At 36.5% G+C, this 25,886-nt stretch overlaps 1 protein-coding gene across 3 annotated transcripts in view; it reads left to right on the forward strand.

The window, feature by feature from the left end:
- ASPH (aspartate beta-hydroxylase) overlaps positions 1-25,886 on the forward strand; it is a 162,630-nt gene that overhangs the window by 19,351 nt on the left and 117,393 nt on the right. Inside the window, exons 2-5 of one of the 3 annotated variants that reach the window (XM_014544097.1) lie at positions 1,687-1,836; positions 5,248-5,316; positions 17,852-17,893; positions 20,019-20,559. In XM_014544097.1, the coding sequence (XP_014399583.1) occupies positions 1,687-1,836; positions 5,248-5,316; positions 17,852-17,893; positions 20,019-20,374 (617 nt within the window). In that variant the 3' untranslated portion in view covers positions 20,375-20,559. Of the gene's footprint in view, positions 1-1,686; positions 1,837-3,339; positions 3,385-5,247; positions 5,317-9,676; positions 9,896-17,851; positions 17,894-20,018; positions 20,560-25,886 lie in introns of those variants that run through there. The other 2 variants (XM_005871639.2, XM_014544096.1) reach the window with 2 other exon arrangements.

Here is a 25,886-nt window from a genome sequence, read left to right on the forward strand (position 1 = left end):
TTTCCAGCTTTTAGGTGACTTTTAATAGGTCATGTTAGAAAGAAGTTAGATGGCCTTAGGTTTTTTGGGTACGTATGCTTTTGTGGATTTACCACATGATTATTTATAAATCTGGCCCTTTTTGATGGGTCTTTTAATATTTAAAGAACATTAGGAAAGGAAATTGACTTTTTCTTTAAGAATGAAATTTATCTTATTTGGTCATCATAATTTTATATACTTAAGTATAGAGAAAGATGTATATGTTTGAGTGTGTACAACACACATGCTACATATACTTTCTCTCAGATTGACAGCTTGTATGGCGCCTTTTGAAAAGTTGATCAATCGATTAGTTTAAAAATGTGCATATCTTTTCAACAGGAAGAATTTCAGTTTCTTTTTTCTTCCAGAAGAATTGGCAGTGGATTCTTGATTTGAGCCACTGGAAAACTACTCCCAGTATTTTGTCATTAGCACTGGATTTCGGTGTCGGAAAGCAGGTTCTAGATTAGAACTTGTCAAGTTTTTGGAAATCGTGTGACTCGGTCCACTCAGCGTGGTTCAAGGAACTCAGGACCAATGAAGTCAGCGTTTTTTCCTAGCTGTACCTCACCTGTGCTGGTGACTTTGGGTGAATCGTTTCATCTTTTCTCTGTAACACAGAGATCCTTACTCCTTTCCTTGTTGGGGACAGTTGGTAGTGTTTGGGTGTGTTTTTGTCATAATCACTGGGAGTTACTTCCCTTTGGACCAGCAGACACTAGGGATGCCATCTGCTCTGCAGCGTGAGAAACAGCCACAGGGGAAGAAGGGTGGTTCTGTGTACACATCAGGAATGCCCTCTAGAGAAGCGGTTCTCAACCTGTGGGTCGCGACCTCTTTGGGGGTCAAACGACCCTTTCACAGGGGTCGCCTAAGACCATCGGAAAACACATATATAATTACATATTGTTTTTGTGATTAATCACTATGCTTTAATTATGTTCAATTTGTAACAATGAAAATACATCCTGCATATCAGATATTTACATTACGATTCATAACAGTAGCAAAATTACAGTTATGAAGTAGCAACAAAAATAATTTTATGGTTGGGGGTCACCACAACATGAGGAACTGTATTAAAGGGTCGCGGCATGAGGAAGGTTGAGAACCACTGCCCTGATCTCGGTTCCTGTCAATTGTTTCCTTCCTCCTTCTGTCCCTCTTTGGCTAAGAATGGAGAGTGGTTCAGGGGGGAGATATTTCCTGTGACAGTTGCCAGAGTTTTTAAGATGGTACAGAAATTAAAGGGGCAGAAGAGGATTTGGTACATTTCTCTATGATTTCATTAAATTGTCGATAATGCTCTGAGTTTTGAAGGAGGTAATATTTAGGTAGTTTGGATAAAAAACTTGGAATATACATATTATATGATACTTTATTTCTTAAAAATTATTAATCCATTAGTAGTTTATTTCTTTCATTACTTAGAAGCTAGGGCTTTATGTACATGGTGTTGAGTCTAAGCAGACTCTTTCGTTTCCAAAATCTGTATTTTGTGTGACATGTTTTGAGAATTTAAGTTGAAACTAGTTTTGAAATGAAATTACTATGAAATTGTCAGTACTATGAAATTACTGGAGACATAACTCAGTGAAAAGAGGTGTTTGATGAAGTGTTTTCTTACATAATGACATTGTACATCATTTCATTCTTAAACAGACACAAAGCACGGAGGACACAAGAATGGAAGGAAAGGAGTGCTTTCCGGAAGTTCATTCTTCACTTGGTTTATGGTCATTGCACTGCTGGGGGTCTGGACATCCGTCGCCGTCATCTGGTTTGAACTTGTTGATTATGAGGAAGTTTTAGGTAAGAATTTTGATATCATTTCTTATGTGAATTTGTCAGAGTGTAAATGACATACCTTAGTAATTGTAAAGATTTACCAGCTTCTTTTCCTAATGTTAATTTCTGTAGCCTTTCAGTTGTTCTCAGTAGAAAAAAGGATGTTATCAGGGTTACCTTGGAAACTAGCTTTTCAGCTTCTTTGAACATGATCCATAATTTTAAAAAAAGGCTTTAGATTGTACATATATCACATCGGAAAGTCTTATCCAACAGTAGTTACTCTCATTACAAGCAGTACTCTATAATTTCTATTCTATTTTGTTTATATTATGAATTTTAAAAATACTGGTATGAGCCACTGAATTTACTTAAGGATCCATTAATGGATCATAAACATATAATTCAAAAGACCTTCCCTTAGAGAGCATTTGTCATTGTTGTGGAAGTGTGTGAGTGTGTGTACGCATGTGTGTGTGTGTGTGCGTGCAGCTAACGTCATTGTGCTGTTTTGAGGAAGTTGCCGTGTTTCTGATAGTTGTCCTCCCTTCCCCTCCTTTTTCTTTCTCCCCCACCCCACCCCCCATAATGACTGCAGTTTTTCATGATTGTTTGCATTAATGATTCTTTGTCATTTTGGAGTTCATACTTTTTTTTTAACCTCACAAAGTCTTTCTATTAAACTTCAGATGAAATTCATGTAACAATATTCAATATCATAAATATTGAAAATCAACAGTTCACTGACTTTTAATATATTCATCATTTTGTACTATCCTCATCATTATCGATTTCCAGAATAATTCCATCACCCCTCCCCCCAAATACCCGATTCCCCACGCCTTTTCTCTCCTGGCAAATGCCAATACACTGTCTGTGTGTGTGGGTTTGCCTATTCTGACAGTTCATATAAATAGAATCATACAGTATGTGGCTTTCTGTGTCTGCCTTTTGCACTTAGCATAATGTTCTCAAGGTTTGATACTCCATCTTTATGGCTGAATAATATTCCATTGTATGGATACACCACATCTTGCTTTCCCATTCATCAGTGATGGACAGTAGAACTGTTTCCACTTTCTGACTGTTGCGAATAAATGTCCTTCCTCTTTAAATGCTCAGGGAAAGATGTGGACCCTGTAATTGAACAAAATCCACACTTGTTTGTATGCACATTGTTGTGTGGAAAATCCCCTCCTTTGCCTCGACCCTCTTGTACTGCTTTACTTATTAGATTATAGCCATTTTTCTGGGGGCATAAAGGCAAAGAATAACCAAACATTCTTACATGTAATCTGCCTTTCACTGAAGCAATTTCTGGATAAATTGATGGACTAACAGAGGAAGTATTTTAGTGTACAGACAACGTTCTGTGTAATCTGTGCTTTTGTTGACTTCAGAAAACAAAGTATTCCAAACTATAAGCATATGTTTCTCGAGGAGAGGAAGTCTGTTACAAAAGAAGAGATTGCAGATATTTGTACAATGAGCACAAGTAACAATTTCTGTGTTTTTACATGCATGCAGCCAAAGCAAAGGACTTCCGTTATAACTTATCAGAAGTGCTTCAAGGTAGGCTATTGGAGATGCATTTTCAGTCCACTTGTGTTGGTCTCTAAAATCTCATCCTTATTCTGCTAGTTCAGTTATCACCTGCATCAGAGAATGTAAGTGGTGCCGGGGCTGATCAGCAGACCCTGAATGACAGATGAATGGATTACTTTGACACAACATTTGCTGGGACAGAGAGGGCTAAGGGACTGCCTGGCTAAAGGAACCACACAACCTTGATTGCCTGCCTCATTAGGCTTTTATTGTAGCAGCAGTATGAGATAAAGATTATCTTTAAGACATAATCAGTAGGGTAAATAATCTTGGGAGGGCACATATGTTCGTAGTGTCCTTTAAGCAAGGACACCCAAAGATTTAAGCATAAGGATTCCAGTAAACACCCCGGGGGGTCTGCATGTGCACAGACTTGTTTGGAAAGGTCAAGGAATAATAATTAGGGGCACCGCCTTCGACACTCTCCTAAGCCTCCCCTAAGTTGGAAGTCGGCACACTTCCTGTTTCTCAGAATGTCCTTCTTGCAAACTTTCCAACCAAGTCTCATGTGCTCCCCAACAAAGGACCAATTTCTCTTTTTAAGGTCGTTAGAAATTAAAATATTTTTCATGTTTCTAATGTTTGAGGTCTGTGCTATATGTAGCCTCGACCTGCAGATCAGTGCTTTTCATTTTCTTAGCTTATAGAATTCATAGCTCTCCTTTATTATACTTGTCATTTTTAATGTGTGTGCTGTCTAAACCAGACTTTTACATAGCAAGCTTACTATTTTCCTGAGTAGAACAAGGGCTCTGGGAGGGTAAAGATTGGCCATAGCTGCCCTACTCCAAAAGTTCTGCCTGTTCTTATGCTATGCTTTAATCTACTTTCTATTAAAGAAATGGTAACAGTGCTGCCCACTGCTTTTTTAGTGTTCATGCTGTATTTGAAAATGTTATTTAAAATATTGCTGTACATTATTATATCTTTTCATAACCACTGTCCAATGGTGAATTATCAATCATGTTGATTGTAGGATGTTTTTTAAAGAATTAAATGTATTTGAGCCATATTTGAAATGGTAATTAGGTATAACAGTACTCCTAGATGATAAAGCTTTTTTAAAGTCTTAAAATGCATATTACTGTTCTTGATGAGGAAAAGGCTCTGGTAGTATTGTCTTCTCAGATTTTCTGTTTTAAGCTTTTTTTTTTCCTTAGTAGTAGATGGCCAGTGCTAATTAAGTTTTTAAGTAGGATAACGGTAAGGTTTCTTTGTGATTTCAGGAAGCCAGTTTTACATGCTTTATTTTCAGAGGTCTTTTTAAAGAAGATTGATTCATGATATTTCTGTTGTAAGTGATTATAGTAAAATATAAAAGTAATTGTCCTCTTATTTTGAGTACTTATACTCGATGTGAATTACATTTAATCTGTATTTGAGGCTTGGTGTTTGTTCCTTTTGTTTTGAAAATTGATGGTGGAAGTTCATAATTTGGGAACATTAAATTTCATATGATTATTAGAAATGGATCAATATTATTTCTTATGTATGTTGAAATCTTTACCTAAAATATTTGTAGCAGTCTAATTTGTAAAAATTCTGAAATGATTACATCAGGGTATTATTGTGAAACCTTTAAGGAAAAGATGATCTCAGTTACATGTTGTAGATTTGTTAGGCAAACATTTCCTGAATCTCTAAGTGAATTGCCCATCATTTTTAGATAAGATGTTAATTTAGCACTGCTTTTCAGGATTAAAAGAGCAAAGAATTGCATTGATTGGTAACATTAATGGTTGATGTGCAGGACTGCAATAGTGGTGATATTACCTTATTAAGATTGTTTTTCCTTTTGTTCCCATATCCATTTTTCTTCCCCTCTTGTAGGAAAACTAGGAGTCTATGATGCTGATGGTGATGGAGATTTTGATGTGGAAGATGCCAAAGTTTTATTAGGCAAGTAGACATTTACTTTTCGTTAGTGTTGGTAAAATGCTGGGAAGAAAAGACTACTTTTGCCTTTATGATATCTATGTCAATTGTTTACGTTTTATGGAAGATATTTTCCCACTTAAATCATATATTTCACTATTGCTGAAATGTTAAAAGGCTTAATTATTTTTTCATGGACTCACATTTTTATTTACTTTTATAAATGGTTAGCGTATAGCTCTTATAGATATACTTTTAATAAGTATAATAACTTGATATTTTTTTCAGGTTTAAAACACTTTATATTCTGAACTTACCATATACATATATAATGTGTTAGTCTGTTTTGCAAATATGGTAATTACAGCATTTTTTAGCACCATTTGACATAATCCACTCCCATTTGAAAATATAAACTTTTAAAGATTACATAAATTCATTTTGAAATAAAAACATAATAGTAAACATCTTAAAATGTGCTGTGCATATTTTAAAAATATGATCTAGTGATTTTTGGCCAGGTTTCATTATTTTGGAAGTCTTGAGCCCTGCTTTTTCTATAACCAGAATTACCTGTCTTTATCATAGACATGTTCCTCTAATAGATAAATAAGTGCTATTCTCTCATTTGTTTTAAAATGCTGTTTTATTAGAAAGAATGGAACTGGTTTAATATGCAAATTTTCTATAATCTGGCCTGGGAAATATATATATTAAGCTGCATCATTTCCTTTCCTTAGACCCAATTTTATATATGTTTCATGGGCATGAAAAAAATGGGAGGATACCACATCTGTAACTAGTGAAACTGTTTTCAGTAGATTTATCTTAACCTTCCTATAAAACAGTAAGTTCTAAATATGAAAAAAAGGGTTCAGTTGTGATTACATGTAATATAACTTCTTAATTTTACTTTACATTTTATTATTGCTCAGTGGGAATTATGTTTGCTACTTAACAGTGGAAGCTCCCATCTATGAAATTTCTTTTCCTGTCTTAACCTTAATGAAATCTTCTATATAAAGCCATCATTACACAGCTAAATTTGAGTTTATATAAATATAGTGAGTCTCAGAAGACTCTAATCCTTGGTATGCTAAATAAATAAAGTTATATGGAATTTAACATGTCAGAATAATGCTGAGTTGCTTGCCTATAAATGTTATTACTCCATTTTATTACTTTACTTTAATGGATCCTGAATAGTGAAGCTTTTTAATTTTAAAAATAACTTCATGTGGGCCAAGGTGCCTCATTTTTAGAAATATTCTCATCTATATATTATTGGTTCTTTTGGCTTTAAATGAGCTATCTGGTCTATCAGATAGGAAGTGTCAGCTATTAGAATTAAATATGTTATTTTTCTATAAAACACACTGATTTACAAAGCAAACTTACATTAATAACTTGATTTTTAGTGTTATATTTAGACTGCAAGGTTTTTAAGCAACCACTAATAAGTTAATGAATTGTTAATGAACATTGTCATTTGCAGATAGACAAACATATATGATATGGGCAAATCATAACTTGTGTGTGTGTTGTTGTTTTTTTAACAAGAATTATCTATTCGGAGGTGGAACCAAATTTGGTGAATCTCAGTTCATTGGTAATCACACTACTGAGTGCACAAAGGTGCAGATAAACAGTTTTGCCCTGTAGGTGTACTAATTTGCAGTTGGCTTGTAGCTTCAGGAAAGATAAACAAATCATAGGCGAGCTCTTTGGCTCACTTATGTCCTGTGACCTTATTCCTATGGTGTTTGAATTCTCTGTATGAAATGCAGCCTTGACCAGAATTAAATTTTATGACTAAAGTTCTTTCTTAGTGTGTGAGGTTATTATAGTTTAGTTGTGCCTCTCTTACTGGCAGGTGGTGGTTGCAAAGAGAGAACCTGGTGAAATTCTTGGGTACAGAGCCATTAATTGGCTCTGTATGCTTAGGGAGAAGTTACGAGGGTAGCAAATGCAGTGAGCATAGACCTCAAGAAAAGTCCAACTTCCTGAGAGCATTCTCATTGGAGAGGCAGCTCAAGGGTAAGGGCTCTGGCTTAAGGCAGAGGGTGTCCAAGGGGATGGACAGAAGTAGGAAGTTGAAGATTAGGGAAGAGCTTGGCATGGTAGTGGTAGTAATAACTGAGATTGTTGAACTTTAATAGTTTTGGCATTTATTTCATAAGTATTTCTGTATTCTTAAATCTGCAAATATCTAAATCTTATCGATTGGAGATAAGTTTTGGTTTTTCTTGTTAAATATAAAGAAAGTGAAATATGTGTGAGTAAATCAAGATCAATAGTCATCGTTCATTTTATTATTTCATTGGTTCTGGCCATGCCCCTTCCCACTTTGAAAATATTCTACGCCTGCTCTAGTTTACACAGTTCCCTACTTTCATGGTCAAAATTTTCTAAAATAAAGTATCCTTGATTTTGGTTTGGATCATTGAAAACTACATTGTTAGAAAAGTATTCTATGAGAACTTGTTTTCCAAACAAAATTGATAGCAAATTGATCCAAGGATTAAATGATAAGAGTAACTATTCTGAGAGTAATCCCACTGAAGGATTACGTCAGGGGCCTTCTGTCCTGTGACTGGTGCCAGGCTGGTACCCTATCGGGTGTGGTTGGAGAACTGAGGGAAGCCTTGGTAAACACGTATAGACGGGAAGGGGTGCATGAGTGAGCTGAAGAGAGGAAAGAACTGGATAGTGTCCACGCGAAGGCATTCACACCTGCTCTTTGGTTCGGGCCTGCTCTTAAAGGTGAAGGAATTGTGTACCTAGAATTTTTTCTTTTTCTCTTCAGATGAATACTGTTGTCTTAAAAATCACAGGAAAGTTGCATAGTTGGATAAGATAGTTTTGTTTAAATACCTTTGCATATTTGTTAGACAGTTTAGCCTATCATAGTGAAGGACAGTTAAGTTTTATAGTTTATGTTTGATACTTAGAAGTACTTATGTTGGAAAATAGAGGGAAAAAAATGTTTATTGTAAACACGTAGCTATGGTGTTTTAAGGAAAGAAGAAGAAGCAATGTTAATCCCACAGAGACTTGGGTGGGAATACAGATCGCCTCTGTTCATAGCCCTTGTCAACTGTTAAATTCAGTGAAAAACATTCTAGTTTTGTCGAAAGTAAACACCAACTGCAGTGTGTGGTCCCCTCTTCCCTGAATGCATGAAGAATGGCATGATGTAGTTCTTCTATGGGTTAAAGTGGGGGAAATTCATTCTAATATTTATACTAGTTATCTTATTATTATCCCTTACTTGCCAATCCTGATTTCTGGTAGTTATGCTACATGGAGAAATTCTGTTTGTTGAAGCCTGAAATACTAAATTAGCTGGTTATAATTTCACCTCTAAAGTCACAGATATTTACATTTTTTTAACAGCCAGAACCCTCCACTATGTGTGTTTTTTTCCTCTCCTCAAAATTATAGGCCTTGCTATCTAGAGCTTGGCAATATTGGTAACTTTAGAGTAGAGAGACTTTTTCTACCCAATGCCAGTTCTTCACAGGCAAAGAAACAAACAAAAACAATAGATGATTAAAAACAATATTGCTTAGCTTTCTTTCCATCATCAGGGACTGTTTTAGGTCTAAGATTTAAAAACAACAGGATTCTGGGGTCTTTGCAGTAGAAGATAATTTCTTGGGCTCCTGGGAACAGAACTTTGGAATGTTCTTATTGTGATTAGCTAAGGCCATTGATCAAATTTCATATTGGTAGGCAGAGTGAATTATTATTAATAACTGACTTTTTATTATTGGCCACAATTAAAGGACCTTGTGTCAGTAGCCAGAGCATTATAGAACTAACGTATTTTATAGTGTTAAAAATTAAGTTAATTATCTGAGTTTCTCAAGTTAACTCCAATCCCGAAGGGGAAAAGTTTGAGGAAATGAACCTTTCTGTTTTCAATGACTGTTTATGTAAATAAGTAAATGTTTGTATACTCAACTCTCGATAGATAATATCGGGTTGGTAAATGAGCAAATCTGGAGTCTTGCAGTATCTGTCTTTTTACCCTCATACTACTATTATTCACTCTTTCCACTGACAGTAGTCAGTCGATGTTGGCTGCTGCGATTTTATGTTTTTCAGCTCTAGATTCTCTGAGTAGAGAAAGGCAAGCCTGACTAGGGGCTGGTAGGAATGGTGAGGATTTGTCAAAAAGTGCCTTTCCTTTAGTTCATATGATTGAGAGTTGGTTGTAAGATGTGCATCTTAATCCATTTCTCTTTTTCCAAAATACCTTTTCTGTAACCCTCTGTGAGCATGATGCACGTCCTTTTTGAGATCACTCTTCCGGAGTTTCTTTTCCACCTAACTGCTCTCCTTGTTTTCTCTCTCTCTCTCCTCCTTTATTCTTATGTAGGCCTGACCAATGATGGCAGTAATGAAAATATTGATTCTCTTGAGGAAGTCGTTAATATTTTAGCAGAGGAAAGTTCAGATTGGTTTTGTAGTTTCCTCTCATTTCTCTATGATATAATGACTCCTTTTGAAATGCTAGAAGAAGCACAAGACGAAGAAGGAGAAGGAGAAGAGGAAGAAGGAGAAGAAGAAGAAAGTGAAACCACAAAAGGTGTTGATGGTATGTCACAGAAGGAAGGGGTTCAGGGAAAGACTTGTATCATTTTGAATTTATTTAATCAGTAACGTTGACTCAGGGACTGAAGTCGTTGGCTTATGAAAACTGGAAGCAGCCTCCTTTTTCTTTCTTTCCTTTGCTCACCCAGGACTTAATGTGCCGTGGGGCAGCTGCAATCCAACAGTATCAGGCAACCATATCATCTTTTTTTCCTAGAACAGCTCTAGCTAATCCCTTGCTTGGCTTCCCCACTTTAGTGAAGAAACCGGCATTCCTCATTCTTGTAGTTGTCTACAAAGTGCATTGACAATGATGTTCTTGGTGGTATAATTGGTTTCTGTATTGTTTTGTTTCCACTTATGTATTCACTGAACTAAATTTAGAAAATAGCAAATTGTTTGTCATTAACACTTGATGCTTGTCTTTCTAACATGCTATCAATGAAGATGATTATAATGGACTTGATTATCAGAATATTTCTAGCATGACTCATAAATAAATGCTTCTCTGTTAATCTTTAACATGACTGGTGTGTAAAACGATGGTTCTTAAAAACCCTGATGTTTTCAGTTGTAATTAATCTAGGGTAACCGATTTGTCACATAGGTTAATGCCAACTTCAGTGTAAAATTCTGTATCTATGGTGCTTTTAAAACAATTTGAAAATAACCCCATGTTTTGTCCTGAGGGTAGTTAAATTATATATTCAGATAGTAGTATGTCTGAATATTTCTGTGTATGAAAGCAAAATTTATTTTTAATTTCATTTCTAAATATACATCCAGAGAAAGTAATTTGCATATTTTTAAAAGAAGGCATATTACACAAGAAGGAAAATGTGAATATTATCTTAAATAATATTGTACATATTAAAATTATTCATCTTAAATAAGTCTTTTTCCATTTTTTCCTATATTACCTTATTAATTGGCTATCAACTTTGGCTTAGGTATAATATGAAGTTTTTTGCTTTTCATACTTAATCAAAATTCTTTCAGTGAATGGATTATTCACATGCACACACACACACTCACACCCTTTATTTATTTATTTTTTTCAGAGGGGACTATGACAAATTTAGTGTCTTTGGTAGAAATCATTCTTGTAGGCTCTCAGAATGATAGCCTGAATGTGAGTCTCAAATCAGAACACAGGAAGCACAGCAGCCTCCCATCCGCTCACCACTTGCATGTGTCAGGGAACACTGTCAATTAGCAGATTTTATATTTTCTTTAAAGAGAGCATTATTCTACAGTTACTTTTGGAAGTGGATACACAAAGTTTTATTTTGACAGTGCTCTCCTAAAACTTAAATGGCTATTAAAACTCTAGTCTGCCTCCCTAATTCTTCAGGGAATATCTTTTATTCCATTAATGTTTCTGGCAGTCTAAAGCAAGCATGTAAAACTCAAAGACTAACATGGGCCAAATAAACAAGGCATGCGGCCTGCGGGCCAGGAGTTTGACATGCATGGTCTAAAGCTTCTGACTTTGGAATGTTAATATTCAGGAATTAATGAGTGTGATTTAATAATGTCCTTTCTTAAAGTTCATGCAGTGTTTGCCCATACTTAATGGGTCTTCCACTTCGATATGACTGTGCCTGCGGGCCACGAGTTTGACATGCATGGTCTAAAGCTTCTGACTTTGGAATGTTAATATTCAGGAATTAATGAGTGTGATTTAATAATGTCCTTTCTTAAAGTTCATGCAGTGTTTGCCCATACTTAATGGGTCTTCCACTTCAATATGACTGTGAAATATCAAAGTTCATTAGGTTTAAATTCAAAAACATTCTTTTTTAGGCCTCACTCTTGATGACATCCTTTTAGCCAAATGTCTGAGGGTGTATTTTTTTAAAGCAGTCTTATTTCTTAATGCTTCATTACTACTAACTCTATAAGATGTTTGAACAGTTTATAACAAGTAAATAATTAAATGTGTGTATTTAAAAATATTTGGAATCATTAATTTCTTAACAGACTTTTTTTTTGCATGATACTAACACATATGTACAGAAATTAATTATGCTTTATTTTATTTTTGTAAGTGAAAAATAAGGGTGTGAGATCATAATTTGCTGTTTATCTAGTGTCCCTTTAATCGGCTCCTTTGAAAGCCTCAGAGGAAGGTAGAATCCAGGTAGCTGCTGAACCCCTGACTTCTGTGACTCCTTCAACTTGTGCCAAAGGCTTATTTTGGTGAGAGAAAATAGTTGTTTGCAAAACTGGTATAGAGAATTTTGAAGCTGATCAAAATGGCCTCACTTATATTTTATTTATTGCACAGGGTGCTCCCCAAAAATGTAGACACACTTTAACAGCTGGGAGCTCAATTGATGTTTCTTTGTTTTCAGATTTAACCTATTGGAATTGATAATTATTCAAATTGTGTATACATTTTTAGGACACCCTACGTATGCTGTAAGTCTTAATTGTCTAAGGATTTATTGTATACTTTTCTGTTTCATAATATACTTTCCCAGTTTACACTGAGGAACTTACTTTAAAAGGAAAAATTGTATTCTGTACATTGGAATATTCATTTATAGAATTTTAAGTTGTGCTGTAGTTCTCCGCTATTCCGATTTTGAACAGCCACAGGAACTTTGTGGAGCATGCTCTGTATTCACATGCAGCGTCTCCTCAGGGCGGCCCTCTCACTTCTTCACACGCCCTGCCGTTTGTCCAACGGAAAGGCGCTGGGTTTCCTGGAGTTCGGCGCAGGCATGAGGCAGTGGCACTCGGGGTTTTTTTTTTCCTGTGCTTCAGCTTCTTTCAGCCCTGATTCTCCCTGGGTCATGAGTGGTGGGTGTTGAGTTGGAGATGCGTCTTCTCCGTGCTGATCTAATTGATTACATTTCGAGGCCTGGCTGCCAGCTTGCTGCCGTGAGACTCACGCAGAGCCTGGGACATGGTGGGATGCGGGGAGCCAGCCTTTCATCTCGCGCTCCACTCCGTGTTCCGGAAACTGCCTCCCTGTCTCAGAGCTGTGTCCACACATGTAAGAAACCTTTTTCTGCTTGAGTTCTGGTTTGTTTTCCTTTATCATTAGCTACACTGAGCAAAACGTTTCCTTGTCTGTCCTGATGTTTATAACTTAGAAGAATGATCAAAAGCAGATATAGGCATAGACAGTTATTCTTAATTTGTGCAGTCAGCAGTTACACCTTTTCGGGATTCATACTCAAGTGACTCTTGCTGAATGAGATTCTGGTTTATAAAACAAGTAAGACATTTTCTGCTGTGGGGCTGTGGAATTTTCTTTGATCACAGTGCATAATTGGAGGTTTTTAATGAAATTCAGGGACTCAGACTATTATCACAAATTGATTGATGAAACATTCTCTGCCTCGGTTATTCCGTGAGTTAACCACCTATTGCATAGGATAGGTATTAGCTAAACTGTGAACTCCTTGCAGTTAGGAGTCAGGTCTTAGATTTCATTTGAATTTCTCTTCAAAGCTGAGCCTAATATACAATGCTTATTAAATATTTGCTGGGGTTAGCCCTGGTGAGTGAGAACCCCAGGAGTCACCTATTCTATATAATAAAAGCCTAATATGCAAATCAATTGAACCGCAGAATGACTGGTCGCTATGATGCGCACTGACCATCGGGACAGATGCTCAATGCAGGAGCCGCCTCCTGGTGGTCAGTGCACTCCCACAGGGGGAACACCGCTCAGCCAGAAGCCGGGCTCTCGGCTGGCAAGTGCAGCAAAGGCGGTGGTGGGAGCCTCTCCTGCCTCCATAGCAGCACTGAGGAGCAGTGAGCAGGCGGGTGGTAAGGAGTGAGGGGTCCCGGACTGTAAGAGGGCACAGGCTGGGCTGAGGGCCCCCCCCCCCTCCAGTGCACAAATTTTGTGCACCGGGCCTCTAGTTGTATAATAAAACACTTTGGTGTTTCTTTCTTTTTTAAACCAGTTTAAATAAGTGAAACAATTATTAGACATATTTTTTTTAGGACAAATGACCTTTTGAAGTTCACACAAACTGACCTATTGTAACAGAGGTCTTCAGGTGATCTTCCTGATATTTCGTTTGTATTTGAATCTGCTTTTTATCTTTATTCAAACTCTGGCTGTAATCCCTTTCTAAATCTAGTCTTTCAGTTCTGTTATATTCTAATCCTCCCTTCCCTACTTATCATAGAAGGTTGTGAGGTTTACAGCTTCCTTTAAAAAAAAATGTCTGTGATAATATAGATGTACCAGCTATTTAAAAATACAAAGGAAATTGGTGTAGTGATATGCATTTTACCAAAAGTAGACATCCGTTCTAGAGCAACAGCCTCCCCAGTTCACAGGACCTTTACTGAGGTGTTTGGGCCTCTTTTTGCTATCTTTAATCAATGTTGAAATAAATTAGGATGCTTCAGTATGGGAAGGAGGAAGATGAGAAGCCGAGGATCAGAGTGACTCACAGGGGCTGTGGGAGTGACTGAAATGGCCTAAGTAAAAAGTGATACCTAGCCTATGAATTCTGTGGCCAACTCTCTGAAATTCTGCAGTAGGTTTCTGTAATGAAACCAGTCTTCTAAAATTATATCTATCGCATGTGTGGGAGCCCAGGCCCAACCATTGGCTTGATTGAGCATTGTAATTTCATACAGAACATTTCATGTGGCACTGAGATTATTGCCAAAATAATATTATTACCTTTAGGCAACTCCTTCATGTTCTAAGGGAAGAATATTAGACCTTTTTCCCAAATAGTCAACCCTAGTCACTTAGAAACCGTCAGAATAAACATACAGGACAAAAAGGAAGTAAACAACATGGTGATTTTTTTTTTTTGGTCATTCTCTTTGACTGTAACCACATCCTACTGCTTCTTTGATGACTGCTTTCAATGGAAATAGATTCTATCCATAAAAGAACTCTTACCCAAATGGATTACAGAATTCCTTGTCTATCTCTAATTGATATAATGTTCTCCATACTACTTGGAAATCATTTTTAAGGAGTTATTGTATTATCATGAATTTTTATTTTTGATGGGGTTGTTCTGTTTTCCCCCTGGAAAAATAGGGTGCACTTGTTGATTGTTGACCCTGTAAAGAGAGTCCATATCCACCATAGTTACAAATGATAAAAGATTCATTTTGCCTAGAATTAGGAATCATATAAAGCAAAGTCTTACATACATGCCGTGTGCTTTTTTCTGGGGCCACTTCTCTACTTCCCACATTTGTAATTGTTCCCCCTCTTCATGCTGTCATCAGTCCTGGGTCACCTCTGACCCTTCTCCACCAGTGGGCTTCGCGCTGTTGTTGGAAAAGAGCTGTTGTAGATTTACCTGAGTTAACCTCTGTGAGGTGCTCTCTGCTGTGCCAGTTCTTCTCTTCAGTGGGTATTCAGACCTTCCATGCTTGTCCATCTTCCATCCTCTGTGGAGATGATTTTGCTTTTGCTTTACCAAGGTAGTCTACCTTGCCTTGGGTTCCATTATCTTCCTTTCCTTACACTGTATGGCATTTACTCGTATAATTGTTTGAATCAGTTTCCTCTCTCGTTGGTCATTTTTTCAGATGTGGCATCTTCTGGTTTCCGAAGTCAACCTTTTCTCATGTGTCCGCTCCATCTGTCCTCATCATTTCTCCCCTTCCTCATTGACTCATTTTTTTTTTTAGCTATAGGTATGCTTTTGTTTCCTCTAGCCTTCAGTGCATAGGAACACAGATGAAATTCTTCAAAATCTTATTCCTTTTGTGCCCCGTCCCCGCACCTCCCCCCCGCGCCCCAGAGAATCTTGGGAAAATACTTGTATGATCAGTTTTCTTCTAGGGCAGTGGTTCTCAACCTTCCTAATGCCGCGACCGTTTAATACAGTTCCTCATGTTGTGGTGACCCCCAATTTCATTGTTACAAATTGAACATAATTAAAGCATAGTGATTAATCACAAAAACAATATGTAATTATATATGTGTTTTCCGATGGTCTTAGGCGACCCCTGTGAAAGGGTCGTTCGACCCCCAAAGGGGTCGCGACCCACAGGTTGAGAACCGCTGTTCTAAGGAGTTAAGAGCAGTCCTCATGAGAACTCTGGGTTTTGCTCACCTTTCCACCTATAGTTTTTCATCACTGCAATGTGACCACCGCTGGAACTGCTTATAAAACTAATCTGGAGACCCTTATGGGACATTTAATAATTAACTTAATTTAGTAGTGTCCTCATTCTAAACCTTTGTTCATGCCTTCCTTCCCAAAACTGCTCCTTTAGTTTTTAGAACATTGCATTTTATTGACTTTTCTCTCTATTCTTCAATGCATAGGGGCTTCTCTGTTAATTTCCTCTTTTCCAAGTGCTGTGTTTTCTTTCATATCTATACTATTTCCTTCAGATACTGAATATGATAATTCTGGCTTAAATTATTAGCTCAATATTTGTCATGTCAAAAATATTGCAAAATTATTGACTACATTCTTGAAGTTTAGAAAAGGTAGCTTAAATTGATGCTTTGGAATTTTACACAGTACATCGCACATTGTTACTTTGTACCATTATAAGGATTTATACCCAAACGGGAAAAGTTTTAAGTACTTATTAGTTTTCCTGTTTCATTAATCTGATAGCAATCTGGTATTTTAGTTTGTTACTAAAACCCTTTAGCTTTTTCACCAGTATAATTCTTTTGACCAAAGTGGGGTTGGAGGGTGGGGAGCCTGATTTTCACCACTCTGTTTTGTAAGGGAATCCAGGGCTGCATTTCAGAACCTGCGGAAGTCAGGAGGGGACATTAGCATCACTAAAAGTGCATTCAAGTGATTTATGCTGATTTACTTTCCACCTGGGATAATGCCCACACATTTAGAAATTGGCATTATAAGAATACACTTGATATTTTATTGTGAAATAAATTTTCATGTGGAGTGGTCCAGGAAAGCATTTAGTATCTCAGGTAGTAACATGCTGTTTTCAGTAGCGTTTAGGAAAGAATCAGGTTTTTCTGGGAAAATAATTGTCATCACACACTGACTATGGTTGTGTATGTATATCAGGTAATTGGACGGATATGGAAAGGATTTGTATCCAAACGGGAAAAGTTAATTCCCACATGGAACAGTTAATTCACTTTTTTTTTTTTTTTAAATGTAGGCAGTGGTAAGATAGAACTAATACATCTTTCCCCCGAGGGCGATGATGTGGATAGTTCAACCAAAATAAATTACCATTCTCACATGGACAACCTCAATTTTGTTTGTTTGTTTGTTTGTTTTTAAATATTTTTATTGATTTCAGAGAGGAAGAGAGAGGGAGACAGAGACAGAAACATCAATGATGAGAGAGAGTCATTGATTGGCTGCCTCCTGCATGCCCCCTAGTGGGGAGCGAGCACGCAACTTGGGCATGTGCCCTGACCGGGAATCGAACTGTGATTGCTTGGTTCATAAGTTGACTCAACCACTGAGCAACACTGGACAGGCTCTGGTGTAAGTTTTAAATAAAGTTTGAAACTATGAGGAAAAACCAATGATTACTCAAATAGTAAAGAAAAAATTCTATTAAAATACACTACCCTTTTGGGGGATGGCAGTGATGATTGGGTGGGGAAGTAAATTCCGCAGGTCCTTTCATGCTTGGTGCTTGTAATTGATCGTCTGCATCACTGAGCGGAGTCTACTGACTTCCATGCCCCACTGAGATGGAAGCACCATTCCCCGTGGGAATTAGACATCTCCAAAGCCAACAGTTTTCCCACGTCTAAGGCAAGTTGTGAAGTTGACTACATCATTGGCTGATTATAATGATTTTTTTCTCTTATAAATAGTGAAAGTAAGGTTCCAAAATGACATACATGATAGATGTACATATGTTGAAGGAGTGTATTTTTTAAAATGGTGAATTTAACTTCTGTTTCACAGACACATGGATTTTAACTATTTTATAGATACTTAATTTTTACTTACCTTAATATTTTGTTTATAACCTATTTTCATCTTATAAATATCAACAGAAGGACCCGGTGGGGTAGCCAAGAGAAAAACTAAGGCTAAAGGTATTTTCTGTTTTTGAAATTAGCCTTGAGTGAGTCAAGTTAAATGCATGGCATTTTCTAAATAAGTTACGTAAATGCAGCTACTAATGCTAAACATTATTGCTTTTTGGTTTTGAGTTCACCTTTGGTCATAAGTAGTTTTATCAAGACCTCATTAAAATTTTTTCTGCCTCAAGCCTATAATACTAAGTAATTTTCTTTCAATATCATCAAACTTCGTAAGTCTTCAAATTAAGAACATATATAACACTATCATGATATTTGTTATACTGTGTATAAATTTATATATACAATTTCTACCCTCCATCCTAAAACCTTACTTAGTTTGAATTTTTAAATTACTATTGGGAAAAAAATAAAATAAAATCATCAGTGATTGATTTCATTTCTCCAAAAGCTCTGATGAGTTTTCATAGGGCGCAATAAAAGCTAGTGCGAGCAAACTTGTAGTTTTCAGTAAAATGAACTTAAATGTGTAATCTGGAGCACTGTATTATGTTGGTATAGGATTTGCCACGTTTACTCTTTGAATTCTTTAGAAGTGATTGTACCTGTGAACCATTCTATATAGGCTAACGGCTTATTATTACAGTTTATTTTATATCTCTCTGGTGTTGCTTGTTCACAGGCAAATATTTATGTTCTTCCCAGAGAGGGGCTTGGGGGCATTGCATGTTTTTCTTTATAAATTTGTAATATTCTTTTGTGTCTAAGTGCTTGGCATATTTGTAGTGTGTTCATTTTTTGGGGGGGGGGCAGTGAAACATTAACAGGTGAAACTTACACTGTGTGAGTTGCAGGCTTTTGTGATTTGTATTTTAATCTTAAGGTTAGGCTATTTTAACGTTTTAACTTTGTATCTCACCTGAATAGTTTCTGGGAAGAAAACAGAATTTTCACCATTCCATTCTTACATAAATAATTACAAAATAAATGGCCAAAAAAGTGTAATTTTACTTCTTGCCCTGGTGAGGCCCGTTAAACATGAAAGGTTTAATGCCTTAAAGACCTGTGCAGAATAAGACCTGACAGCATGGCTCTTGCAGTGTCGTCACCTGTGCTGCTCTGTGAACAGCACTGAAGTAGGATGAGGACTTGGATGGCTGGTTCTCTGTGACTGCTATTTTGCATTTTTTACAAGATTTTATTCAGATGTTCAGGAAGAATTGAGTAACATTTTGTGCGGTGTGAGTTTTACATAATTTTGGTGGGCAAAAACATCTTCCACATTTTGTTATATTAGAGAAGTCTTTTATGTTCTTTGTTTCTGCTTAAATGCTACAATGTGCCGTAAAAACCTGCTTCTCTTATGATTTCCTAATGAGAGAGCACGAGGTGAAATTCAGACCTTTGGCTAGCGGCACTATTCAACTTTCCATAAAGAAAATAGAAAGCAGTGTCTCACACGAGATTTGGAGTTTCCATTGAATTGCTCTCTTCCCTCAGAGCATGGACAACATATATATGCTGGCTTGAGTGGTTCTACATAAACTAACAGGAAATATTTTAAAGGAATACTGATTTCATAATATTGAATGTGAGTAGAAAAGAAATTCTAATTATCATTTTGATACAATAGATAATGACTTTTAAATTTTATACTCATGGATATTGTATTTTTCTTAGTTAAAAAAATTAAATCCAATTTAATGGTTTTCAAGGGTTAATAGCACAAATATTTTAAGAACATAATTTTTTGTTAGAGCTAAAAATTTTTACATTATCTTTGTACAAATACAAGTTACAGAAAATTTGTTCTTATATTGTCAGTGTTCCTTTAATGATGTCGTTACAGTTGTGAGATGTGAGTTGTTAACACTGCAAAGTGCTGCCTTTCTGGATACACTCATTTGAATAATATTGCATGTTAACCTTGTTTTAAGACACAGCATACCATATTTTAAGCTGGAAAATATGACAGCAAGTTTCTAGAATTTCTTTTATAGCCGATACTTCATAGATTTTAGCATCTGTTTTTAACCAGCTTAAACCTAGTGTATTAAAGTCATTTATGTGTGGGGGGAGATTTAAAGAAAGACAATACTTTTGCACTAAGCATCTGTTCTATGCATTAAGAGATTCAGTAAACATTTTTCCCTTTGATTGGATAACTTGACTGTGAAAGAACTCACTAAAGAAGAGTCCAAGAAGGAGAAGGAGAAGCCCGAGTCGAGGAAGGAGAGTAAGAATGAAGAGAGAAAAAGGGGGAAGAAGGAAAAAGAGGATGACCGGAAGGCTAAGAAAATCGCCGATTCCGATACATCCAGGAAAGAGTCTCCTAAGAGTAAAAAGGACAGAGAAAAGGAGAAAGTGGGACCAGATAAAGGTCCTAAAAGCAAGGAAGATAAGAAAAAATCGACAAATATAAAGGATGTTTCTAGTAAAACGACATCCAGAGACAAAGATGAAAAAAAGGAAGGAAGAAGTTCTACTAAACAGGCGCAGGTAGCGAAGGGAAATAACCAGAAAAGAAAGAACTAGAGCTCGGACATCATCGCCTAGGGCCTGGTGATGTTCTTCACCAATTTTGCTGCTCAGGGCGTAGTAAATGAAGTATCGCTCTGGAGGGGAAGATGTGTGTGTTAGCCATTGACTGTCTTTATTGGTGCTCAGCAAGTAAATTCTTCGAAATTTCAGTACCCTGTCGAATGCTTCTAAATATAAAAGATGAAGCTTTAAAAATATGTAATAAAAATGTGATGTAATAGCATTCTATTTTTATTAATTTATTGATCATGTATCCAGATAAATGTATATTTATAATATGAATTATAATGAACTTATTAATATATTGAATACTTTCATTGGAGTTGAATAAGAATATTAAGGTTTTAAATGGTGTTTATATGCAGAGTGACGTAACTTTTAGGGATGATACATAGTCAGGTAGGTAAGAAGTTACCATCTTTCTCTATTTGCTCTTGGTTTTCCTCCTCCTCCTCTTCCTTCTCCTCCTTTCTGCTTCCCTTTCATCCCCCACCCCCTCCCCCATCCTTTCTCTTCCCAGGAACTTCCTCAAGCTCAGGTGACATCCCAGCATTCCTCCCTCCCTAGGCTCTAGTCCCCCACCTCCTTGTCTCATCAGGGGCTACCCTTTCCTAAAGGGAAATAACCAGAAAAGAAAGAACTAGAGCTCTGACATCATCGCCCAGGGCCTGGTGATGTTCTTCACCGCGATTTGATTTGCTGCTCAGGGCGCAGTAAATGAAGTATCGCTCTGGAGGGGAAGATGTGTGTGTTAGCCATTGACTGTCTTTATTGGTGCTCAGCAAGTAAATTCTTCGAAATTTCAGTACCCTGTCGAATGCTTCTAAATATAAAAGATGAAGCTTTAAAAATATGTAATAAAAATGTGATGTAATAGCATTCTATTTTTATTAATTTATTGATCATGTATCCAGATAAATGTATATTTATAATATGAATTATAATGAACTTATTAATATATTGAATACTTTCATTGGAGTTGAATAAGAATATTAAGGTTTTAAATGGTGTTTATATGCAGAGTGACGTAACTTTTAGGGATGATACATAGTCAGGTAGGTAAGAAGTTACCATCTTTCTCTATTTGCTCTTGGTTTTCCTCCTCCTCCTCTTCCTTCTCCTCCTTTCTGCTTCCCTTTCATCCCCCACCCCCTCCCCCATCCTTTCTCTTCCCAGGAACTTCCTCAAGCTCAGGTGACATCCCAGCATTCCTCCCTCCCTAGGCTCTAGTCCCCCACCTCCTTGTCTCATCAGGGGCTACCCTTTCCTCAGGCTCTTCCCAGATTAATTCAGCCTTCCCTTCTCCTCCCATCTCACTCCTATGAAATCTATCTGCTTCACCCCTTTCTTCATTTCTCCAAGCCTCCTCACTCCTTAGCCCTCCTCTGCTACCTCTCTCTTTTCCACTAGTCCTGCCCCATCTCCTGTCACCCAATAAGTACTGTGCCAGACACACTGTCCTGGGGTCTCCATACAGTCATGAAGAAAGAGAATTTTATTTAGAAGAATCATTTTAGAACACTTTTATTTATATCTTTACAGACTCAGAATAGTCTTAGAAAGGCTTTAATTATTCAAATTAGGATAGCCTTTCATTTTATATCAGTTTTTTTAGTTATTTTGGTGGAATACCATATATTTTTTCATATTTGATTGTATCATAATTGTTTACCATATTTCTAAGGGGTTATAAATTTGAGATCTAACTAAAGGTCAGAATTCAGTTAAGAAAGCATTTAATAAAATGAAATTTCACTTTGAATGCATTTTTACGAATGGTTTGTCCTATTCTGTGCATGAGTTCTTAAATCTCTAATTGTGACTACTGTAAAATGTAGTTACTGAATTAAGAGCACCCTGATTTGTTGTAACAATTAAAACTGCTGCCACAAAGATTTTTACTTAAAAAATAATTATTCATCTTTCCTTATGAAGAGCTTAAAAACAGGTATTTTGATCTAATTAAAGATACTTCATGTTGGAAATGAGTGAACAGATGTTTCTAAAAGTATTGTGTGCCTTTTTAAAAAATGTTTTTATTGATTTTAGAGAGAGAGAAGGGAAATAACCAGAAAAGAAAGAACTAGAGCTCGGACATCATCGCCTAGGGCCTGGTGATGTTCTTCACCAATTTTGCTGCTCAGGGCGTAGTAAATGAAGTATCGCTCTGGAGGGGAAGATGTGTGTGTTAGCCATTGACTGTCTTTATTGGTGCTCAGCAAGTAAATTCTTCGAAATTTCAGTACCCTGTCGAATGCTTCTAAATATAAAAGATGAAGCTTTAAAAATATGTAATAAAAATGTGATGTAATAGCATTCTATTTTTATTAATTTATTGATCATGTATCCAGATAAATGTATATTTATAATATGAATTATAATGAACTTATTAATATATTGAATACTTTCATTGGAGTTGAATAAGAATATTAAGGTTTTAAATGGTGTTTATATGCAGAGTGACGTAACTTTTAGGGATGATACATAGTCAGGTAGGTAAGAAGTTACCATCTTTCTCTATTTGCTCTTGGTTTTCCTCCTCCTCCTCTTCCTTCTCCTCCTTTCTGCTTCCCTTTCATCCCCCACCCCCTCCCCCATCCTTTCTCTTCCCAGGAACTTCCTCAAGCTCAGGTGACATCCCAGCATTCCTCCCTCCCTAGGCTCTAGTCCCCCACCTCCTTGTCTCATCAGGGGCTACCCTTTCCTCAGGCTCTTCCCAGATTAATTCAGCCTTCCCTTCTCCTCCCATCTCTCTCCTATGAAATCTATCTGCTTCACCCCTTTCTTCATTTCTCCAAGCCTCCTCACTCCTTAGCCCTCCTCCGCTACCTCTCTCTTTTCCACTAGTCCTGCCCCATCTCCTGTCACCCAATAAGTACTGTGCCAGACACACTGTCCTGGGGTCTCCATACAGTCATGAAGAAAGAGAATTTTATTTAGAAGAATCATTTTAGAACACTTTTATTTATATCTTTACAGACTCAGAATAGTCTTAGAAAGGCTTTAATTATTCAAATTAGGATAGCCTTTCATTTTATATCAGTTTTTTTAGTTACTTTGGTGGACTACCATATATTTTTTCATATTTGATTGTGTCATAATTGTTTACCATTTCTAAGGGGTTATAAATTTGAGATCTAAGTAAAGGTCAGAATTCAGTTAAGAAAGCATTTAATAAAATGAAATTTCACTTTGAATGCATTTTTACAAATGGTTTGTCCTATTCTGTGCATGAGTTCTTAAATCTCTAATTGTGACTACTGTAAAATGTAGTTACTGAATTAAGAGCACCCTGATTTGTTGTAACAATTAAAACTGCTGCCACAAAGATTTTTACTTAAAAAATAATTATTCATCTTTCCTTATGAAGAGCTTAAAAACAGGTATTTTGATCTAATTAAAGATACTTCATGTTGGAAATGAGTGAACAGATGTTTCTAAAAGTATTGTGTGCCTTTTTAAAAAATGTTTTTATTGATTTTAGAGAGAGAGGAAGGGAGAGGGAGAAACATCAATGAGGAGAGAATCATTGATCAGCTGCCTCCTGCATGCACCCTACTGGAGATTGAGCCCACAACCCAGACATTGAACCATGGCCTCCTGGTTCATAGGTCTATGCTCAACCACTGAGCCACACAGGAGTTTCAGTTTTACTTTATAGGTGATTTGCATTATGTAGAGAGAGGGCTCAACATTTCACAATGACAGAGAGACTAGTAAAGGATTGACATAAGTCAGTCCACATGAATGCTTGGGTTAATCCAGGGGACTAATTCTGTGATTAATTCATAGAGAATATTTTATAGTATCATGATCACTTTGTAATTTTAGAGGTACTTGGATAATAAGGACTCTTTAAACTTCCACTACAAAAGAACGGTAGTAAACAAGAACGATTTTTCATTTTAAATGTCTTACGCTAACTGTAACGTCATAGTCCATGAAATGGGTCTGGTGAATTAAACTACATGCCTACTGACTTTGGTTCCTTTCTCCCGTGTCCTCCACCATTCCTTTTTCTCTTAATGCCCATTGGTAACAGTTCTCCAAATTAATTACCAGGATAATTTCACTATAAAATGCATCTTGGTGATGCTGGTTTTCCTCATTTGTAAGTTTAAGATAACACCTTCCCCTCAGGGTGGCTATGAGAACTAGGTAGTGTTACATGGGACCTGATTTGTTCTACTGAGAGAATTGAGAGGGCAAATAACAGTAATTATAAACGTTACGTATGTGTAAAGCTATAAGAATGCTCTGTGGTTTAAAGGGTACTGCTACAAGCATGAAAATACAAGATATGAATGTAAAGCTAGACAAAAGTTGTGAAATAATTAACTGTACTCTAAAGTATATGGTATAATCCGGAAATTTTATAACCAGACTCATGATGAAAAATTTATTTACAAATTTGCTTTTTACTTGGAACATGGTATTCTAGAAGCAGTTTATGGTCTTTAGAGGTTTTCTACCCCAAATCAACAAAAACTATAAATTTCTAATAATTCAGTTCTGCAAGTCTCAGTGTTTCTGTAGAAAAAGGCCTTCATCATTCTTCCTCAAGATATTAGGAGCAAACGTAGTTTTACTTGTAAGTTTATTTATTATTCATATTTCTTTTCATTATATGTGTGAATCCGTTCACATCAGCTCATGTGGGCAAAAAACAAACCTTGACTGGATCACATAATTGTGAAGCCCAGGAGTCACCGTGGGTTATGCTGGATGTAGGTTCTCCAACATCCCTGGCCCCTCCGAGTGTTGGCTTCCTTCTCAAGCAGCCTGCCCCAGAATGAGTCACGTGGGTTCACGTTCAACTCACAGCCTGTAGATTGGGGGTGAAAGAACTGTAGTAAACAAGAACGATTTTTCATTTTAAATGTCTTACGCTAACTGTAACGTCATAGTCCATGAAATGGGTCTGGTGAATTAAACTACATGCCTACTGACTTTGGTTCCTTTCTCCCGTGTCCTCCACCATTCCTTTTTCTCTTAATGCCCATTGGTAACAGTTCTCCAAATTAATTACCAGGATAATTTCACTATAAAATGCATCTTGGTGATGCTGGTTTTCCTCATTTGTAAGTTTAAGATAACACCTTCCCCTCAGGGTGGCTATGAGAACTAGGTAGTGTTACATGGGACCTGATTTGTTCTACTGAGAGAATTGAGAGGGCAAATAACAGTAATTATAAACGTTACGTATGTGTAAAGCTGTAAGAATGCTCTGTGATTTAAAGGGTACTGCTACAGCATGAAAATACAAGATATGAAATGTAAAGCTAGACAAAAGTTGTGAAATAATTAACTATATACTCTAAAGTATATGGTATAATCCAGAAATTTTATAACCAGACTCATGATGAAAAATTTATTTACAAATTTGCTTTTTACTTGGAACATGGTATTCTAGAAGCAGTTTATGGTCTTTAGAGGTTTTCTACTCCAATCCACAAAAACTATAAATTTCTAATAATTCAGTTCTGCAAGTCTCAGTGTTTCTGTA

The sequence above is a fragment of the Myotis brandtii genome, unplaced genomic scaffold, assembly GCF_000412655.1.
Source record: "Myotis brandtii unplaced genomic scaffold, ASM41265v1 scaffold351, whole genome shotgun sequence".
Classification (NCBI taxonomy): Eukaryota; Metazoa; Chordata; class Mammalia; order Chiroptera; family Vespertilionidae; genus Myotis; species Myotis brandtii.